At 39.3% G+C, this 7,801-nt stretch overlaps 1 protein-coding gene across 2 annotated transcripts in view; it reads right to left on the bottom strand.

The window, feature by feature from the left end:
• The window catches only part of foxk1 (forkhead box K1), a 23,052-nt gene that overhangs the window by 7,734 nt on the left and 7,517 nt on the right, over positions 1 to 7,801 (bottom strand). For both annotated transcript variants that reach the window (XM_005750203.2, XM_005750204.2), the window contains exon 2: positions 1,834 to 2,046. In XM_005750203.2, the coding sequence (XP_005750260.1) occupies positions 1,834 to 2,046 (213 nt within the window). The remainder of the gene's footprint in view (positions 1 to 1,833; positions 2,047 to 7,801) is intronic.

Genomic DNA, 7,801 nt, shown 5'->3' on the forward strand with positions numbered 1-7,801 from the left:
GGGGGGGATGTGTTTTTAGTTTGTGGCTGGAGGAACTAGGCTGCAAGCTCTGTTTTCATAAACTCAGAGCTGAAAAAAGGATTCGGACTAACACAAACATATTTTTGTACTTTTCGGAAGTACAAAAAAATACTGAAATCTGTATCCGTCAGTCTGCTAGGACTTTGTTATTTATGCCTCCACGGGGGAGCAAGGGTCATCTTTGCTTTCCCCTGGACACTCTTAAAACAACCATCCCCCCGCGGGCCACGTGCACGAGGCCCGGCATTACAAGAGTGCATGCTGGCAGAGAAAGGAGAGTGCGATTTTACGCTGTGCATTTAAGTTGCCAAGCAGGAAAAGTCACTCTTAGCACCCTGTAAGAGGGACCACGTGCTTTGACACAATACTCTTCCGCCATACACAGCGGTGTGTATGTACCAGGAAGGCTGGCCCGACTATGTGCCCGAAAAAGGCCACGGTGAGAGCGGCGCAGAAATGTTTGAGCGAGCGTCTTTAGTGTCTGTAGTGTGTCTGTAGTGTTTCCACGTGCGAGAGAACAGGAGCTGAGGGTTGAGTTGGAGGGGCAGGGGGCTCGGAAAAGGAAACCACTAATGGAGGGGAAAACGGCCCACAAGCAAAACAATCTGCCCTCGATAGCCAATCGCAGGCCTCGAAGCGGCAGCCATCCCATATAAGGCAAGCACGCGCGCTGACATTGGTGGGGATGCATGATGCAAAGGCAGAGAGAGACCACCAGAGGGCACGCACAGCTCCGTCGAACACTCACACATGACGTGTATATTTACAGAGCACAGATTTCTTTTAAACATGTGCCTTCACAGCCTATGAAACTCAAGCTTTCTCTCTCTGAGTGCAGATACAAGCACATCTTCAGCTAGAGTGCATGTCAGCAGCGCACAAGACACTACACTTTTGTTTCACAAAAAAGAAACTAACAGCTCATCTGAGAACTTTCATTGTACACCCAGCTTTGTTTTAAAACTCCTCCAACACATCCTCCTCTCTCACTGATACCCATTTACATAAATAAGACACCGAAAAAAGACTTTTTAAAAAGGGTTTGTATTTAATTTACTCATTTCTTTTTTATTCTTTTTGGTTACTGTCTCCTGTTTCTTTTTATACAAGTACTGTCTGCATACTTACGCGACCTCTTCCACTACAGTACAAGCTTTAATAATTAACCAGATAATACAAGTTTTATTATCCGGTTAATGCAAGTAAATCAGTCTTATTGAGATATCCAAACTCTAAAGGTATGTTTTGATCAAATTTGACCAAACTAACAAAAAGTGAAACTGAGGATACATCCTGTATATTTCTCTTTCACTGAAGTTTCGTTAGATTTCCAAGTTCATAAAATTGTTTCCGCTTCCAAGTCGATTTTTTCTTTTTGTTTTAGTTAACTATTTTATCCCCACATCTCGCTTTTAGTTTGACTTAACTATAAGAAACATGGTTGTTAACACATTCACGTTACACACCGACACCAGGAGGAGACACAAACTCTGCATCTCAGAGGTGTTCAGCTAATTTTAGAGAATCCACCATAAAACACGAGCCAAATCAAAGCGTGTGCTATAGTGACCGTTTGGGAAATAAGGGAGCAGCTAAAAGTACCTCTAATACTAATCAATACTTATTGGAAAATAAATGTTTTCTTAATTATTGGGGATTGAATGAAAAGGCGCATTGAACTAGTTTGGCAAGAATTCCTTCCAAAGAAAAACATCCTCCTGCTTTAACTGCAAATCCGGACGGCCTACTTTGCATTTATGAACGCTGCTTGAATTGATCAGCGTCCACGTGATTGTGTGTCTGGTGGCTTACCTGATGGTGCCTGTGGGCGAGGGCAGCGGAGAGCCAAACGCCCTCATGTGCTCTTCGTGCTGCTGCGCCGTGGGAATGCTGATTTTAAGAGGAGAAATTTGGGGCAGAAGCGAGCGAGCGGGAGACTGCTGCTCCCTCTCCCGGTGCTCCTCAACCTCCAGGAGTGACATGAACTGGATCTTGATCGCCGTGCTGGGAAAACGAAACATGCACCTAAAGAGCAGCAGGGAAGGGGAGGGCCACAGGACGGAGAGAAAACAAAGCAAAAAAGGGAGACAATGTCAAGTTGGTTCAACCAAACAGTAAAGCATTAAAACATTAACAGATCAGCACTTCAGAGTTGTGTTTAAACCTTCTCGTCAATGACAATTTAAACATTTCCTGTGCAACTAAGTAACTGTTATTGCAGGGGGAGATGGTGAGATATGACTGAATTTGAGAAGAAAAAAAAAAACAGCTAAATGACAGGTGGTGACATTGTTTTGTCAACCAACATCTCCAAGGGCAAGAATAAACATTCAAACTCGACATCATTACACGTGCAGATCTCCCTTAATAATAAATCATAATGAGACTGCACTTCCCACGTAACTACAGGGGTTTGTTTACATTTCAAACAATATCACACCACCTCTTGTGGATAAAAACCTCGACAAAGCTCCCCAGGCCTGCACCTCCTTTTCTATTCTGCTTTTAAACAGGTCTGAACAACCTCCTCAATAAAAAGCGAGGATCAGTCACAGGTCCACGTTAGTTCAAGCCTAAACAAAGCTAATTACATGTGTGAGGGATTTGGTAAATGTTTTACAATGGAAACTTAATGATTGGTGACTGGTTGTTTCAATTTCCTCCCAACTGACTCTGGCAGCAGGGTCGTGTCTTTACTACACCCTTTCTGATCTCACGGCAAAGATACTGAAGCCCCGTTAATTCTACAAAAGAAAGGAAATATCCACAAAGGATCAGAGTGTTGAAAGATGTTCCAGACACACCAGTCTGATAGAGAGAAAAAAATTACACGAAGAGAGAGAGAAAAAGATGAAGCGTTCTTCCTGAAAACCAGCAGCTGTCACTGGATTCTTGAAAACACTGCTCACAGCTGTTTTGGCCTATAGTGCTCCATCCTCCAGCACCAGGTGCCCGGGCACAGATAGCACAAGGCCCTGCGGCAGCCCTGCAGAAGCTACAGCTTTTGACAGCTGAGGCAGAAAAGACGCATTCAGCAAACAAAAGGAAAAAAAACAAACATCTTTCTTCTGGCCTTCAGCTCAATGTCAGACAGGCAGAGAGAAAAAACTCACAGGACAGTTCGACTCGATTTCACTAAAGTAAACAGAAAACCTGGAACAAGCTTGAGTAGTTAAACTGGACCAAGAGTTAGCTTCTTAAGCAGCAGCAGTAGTAGTCTACTGTGTGGATGCATTACTCCAGCTAGCTAATTTAGGACTTATTAAGGAGCTAAACAAATGTAAGATATGGAGGAAAATGGGGAACATGGCTACTGTCTGAAACAGGACTGTGCACTAGGGGTGGGCGATATATCGAATATACTCGATGTATTGCGAGGTTTTCCACATACGATGGTTAAAGTGGCTTTATCATAACCATCGAGTATAAGTTGCCATGCAAATAACTGTGCTGTCTGCATGCAATTCACTCAAGTTTTTTTAATCCCACACGCTGCCAATGCGCACAATTTCCTACCCGGCACACTGAGCTGAGCATAGGTGTTTATATTTCACCAGATGGAGAAAAAAATATGCGAGTGCGAGTTTCAGATGAGCGAGAGAAAAGACACTTCGCTGCCGTTTGCATTTCACACGAAGGAACAAAATTCTGTAATTTGCAAAACATGCCAACTATTGTCGTAGCAGTACCACGAATTTATTCCACTGCAAAATTAAGACCGTTTTAAACTCTGCATGTGAACATCTCCCCACAGACCAAAGAAAAAGTTAAATAAACCAGCTGTGATACCTGTGACTGTTCTTGGTCATCTGTTTTTCCATAGTCACCTTCTAGACTTTTGTTTCTATAATTTGAGGAAGTCTTGTACAATTTTATGTTAAAAGTAGGGCTGCCACGATTTGTCGACTAGTCACGATTACATCGACTATCAAAATCGTCGACGACTGATTTAATAGTCGACGCGTCGTTTGAAGCTTTGTAAGATCGCAAAAGACGCAGGAATAAGTAGCAGGATTTAAGAGTGTAATAACGGACTGAAACAGAAGATGGCAGCACTGCACGTACAAGGATGCCAGCTGCCGTTAAACCCCGAAGAAGAAGAAGCAGCAGCAGCTCTGTCCCAGAATTCATAGCGCAGCCCAGCTCAGTTTCCAACAATGGCGGCAGCTAGTTAGTTTTAATATTACTCTTATTATTCTTTCTGGGTCACAAAATAAACGTTTAACATATTTTCAGGCGAGAATGTAGCTGTGTAAACCTCAAATATCGGCTCAGTTTATCAGGACACCACATATTTTCAAAAGCGCTCCGACGTTTTCGGAGACGTCTGTTACCCACTAGCTCGATAGCTAGCTGGGGGCTAGGTCACTAGCGCAGTGAGAACACCGGACTCCCGGCAAATTGTTTTCAAACCCACCGCCGTCTTTCGCTACTCAGGTTAAATATATATGAGTCACTTAGATAAATTAAAAATGTTGTTGTTTGGCTTTTTTTTTTTTTTTTGTATTTTATTTGTTCCTGAGTAAATCGGTTTGGCTGAGATTAAAGTTATAGTTTTTACACAGCTGAATAAACGTCAAGCAGACAACTGATTATCAGAAGTGTGAGATGCTGGAGAATATACTCCGGTGTCCTGTTATATTTTAGATAGCAAGGAGTTTATTAAACTTCACCGAAACAATCTGCAAATTTCATTAAAATTTAATAAACTATCATCTTGTCTTTATTTTTAGTTAGCACCTTAAAAGCTTAAAGCTGTAAGCTAATGATAGTTATATAAGAGCAGATGCTGCTGGTGCAATAAGCTGTAGTTTTAAGTCCAGTGGATGATGATCTGATTAGTCGACTAATCGCATAAATAATCGGTGACTAGTCGACTATCAAAATAATCGTTTGTGGCAGCCCTAGTTAAAAAAAAAAAAAAAAAAAAAGCACCTATTTAGTTTTAGTTATGTTTTTGTTGTCTCATGAATTAGTGCTTGAGCTCCTTTTTTGTTGCTATGATCTTTTGTTTGTTAAAGGTCTAATGTTGACCACAGAAAGAGACTTACGGTCATAGTTTTGTCATTTGTGAAAACAGTCTGTGTGCAACTGATGGTTTAAAAAATGGTTAAAATAAAACATTTCCATTAATTTAAAATTTTTTGTATTCAAGTCAACACTGAATGATCGCTTTGAATAAGTACACAAGTACAATTTTAGGTACTATATGGTTGAAAATGGTTTGAAGGTTAGTTGAACTTACCATGATATATATCATGTATTGTGATACAGCCAAAAAATATTGCAATATCAAATTTTCCTCGCCAGCCCTGCTGTGCACTTCATAGCCAAGCTGTGGCAAACAAATGTTGTGTTCAAATAAATCTGCATAATAAATAAGGCAAGTTTGTGGGTTTTTTCAACAAAACTGTTTAATACATCATGTTTTTTCTAAAGTCTGCGAGTAATTATGTTAAATAATCTTGATCTCAATGCTGACCAAAATAATTGTGACCAATCAGTCCCAGCTTGCAGCAACAATACAGTAATTTTTCAAGATAAAAGTCAATACATGGCAGATATCACCAAATTATAAATCTATAGATTTTATTGCACATTTCAAGTGATGCTGACCACAGAGGAAAGATTGATTGGTGCCCCTGTCTGCACTCTGTGCTTCTTGTCACAGAGACTTAATTGGAGGCTGACAAACTGATTATGAGATGTGACATTGGGATAAATCATTGGAATGGTATATGGAAATGTGTCCCAAAGAATAGATGAATGACATTGCAGTCAATCCATCAACTGATGCACACATGGATATAAAACAGGAAACATTATATTCAAATACATTCTGACGCCTACATTCTGATGAGATTGGAATTATTTAAAAGTTCTATGTTTGATCCATTTAATCGATTTTCATGATCTCTGGAATTAAAGATTTACTAATGCTACACTAAATTTATTTTTGTGTCAAGTTCCTACCAATATTCAAAGCGGAGCAACAGACACCTTACCATTACATCAGTCCTTCAATCAGACCTAAAACACCATGTTAACACAAATAAATTCAATACAATTTGGAAATAAACTGGATATTAATTAAATAAACAGGCTTTAAGCATCAACTAATTGTTGTTTGATATTCTTTATAAATACTGTGCTACCCTTCAGCCTCCGAGTAGACATACCTGTGTTATAAATGTGAAAATTCTCTGATTTTCAGAAAGGTTGACCTCTGACCTTGAAGTCAAGGTCACTGAGATTTTAACTTAAGAGTTTTTCAGTAAATGCAACCATTGCTTTGATTTGAAAATTTTACGTTGCCTCCTATACACATACACATATATGTATATTTGGTTAATTAGCAACCAAGGCTTAATGTCTATTTGGTGTAACTTTAGCAAGCACTTAGATCTGTTCAAAATGCAATCTATTATAAATTTTATCTTGATTTAACTTCTGATTTTTACCTATTTAGAATTGCAGGTTAAATATTTTCTTATGTGTTTAAGTCTCTGTGAAATGAAGATGGAGAGGAAGGTGGGGAGAGAGAGCTGGAGAAGCCATGCAGCGAAAGGCCGCTGGTCAGCTAAACTGTCGAGCTTTTTCCTTCATTTTCCATACAGTCCGTGTATCTCACCTTGTTGGGTTTGTCTAATAAGCCACTTAACATTCAAGCAAAACAAAAAACAAAAAAACCCCTACAAAGGAAGTTCAACATAACCGGGCTTCTTTCATTGTGTTAGCAGACTCGACAAAACCTAAACCCCAAGATTGAGTAATTGTTACCACAACTTATTAACTTTCTCTGTTAAGAGAAGCTTTCCGCTTCAGACTCTGCATGCCCATGTGAAAGAAGAAGAAAAAATAATAATAATGAAAAAAAAAGAATAAGGTGCATTTCACAGGTCACGTGACTTCTTCCACACACAAAAAATGATCGCTCTGAATGCTGCCTACTCCAGGGAAAACGGAAGAGAAAATGGTGATTAAAAATCTATAAAGACCATAAAAACACTACAAATAAGGCAAAAACTTAATGGTGCAGAAAATTGTTAATCTTTGAATTTATCACACAAAGCATTAAAATAAACCAAGGAATTATTTTATCACTGAGTGCGCTCTCAGTGCACATTATTTTTAAGGTGACGGCTGCATATCGGAGCTCTGAAACTTTAAACTGGAGCCATTTAAACGTTAGCTTACTGTGCCACAGCGTAACAATGGAGACGTGGGAATTTAGTTTGTCACAAATCAAAGTGAAATTAGTTTTATATATCTGGTGTGTGTTCTATGTTCCAATTCCAGTGGTGTAAAAGAGACTTGGCAGCAGATTAGAATCAAGTACAACAACATTTATACTTTTTCTGCTTCACCAAATAAATACATGCATTCCTGTGAAATGCACCGTTTGTGTTACAGTCACTGGTTTTAGTAGGTACAGCTTAACAATTTGGACATGTAACACACATTTTCAGAGTATTAGATTTAAAACATGCTGTAAATGAGAGAATCAGTGAAAACATGGCACCTCCAGACTTTTAACAGAAACTCAGAACATAACCTGCTCCTGACCATGTTATATGCTTAACATCGGTAACCACGGTGATTTAACCAGGTAAAAAGAGAGCCACTTTCATGACACAGAAAACACGACACAGCTCGCTAAGCCATCAATTAGGGCTGCCACAAACAATTATTATTTTTGCAATTATAGAACTATCATTAGCTTACAGCTTTAAGTGTTTAAGGTATGTGCTAACTAAAAATAAAGACAAGATGATAGTTT

This window comes from Pundamilia nyererei, unplaced genomic scaffold (genome assembly GCF_000239375.1).
Source record: "Pundamilia nyererei isolate P.nyererei 1_Seehausen unplaced genomic scaffold, PunNye1.0 scaffold00265, whole genome shotgun sequence".
In the NCBI taxonomy this organism is placed as follows: Eukaryota; Metazoa; Chordata; class Actinopteri; order Cichliformes; family Cichlidae; genus Pundamilia; species Pundamilia nyererei.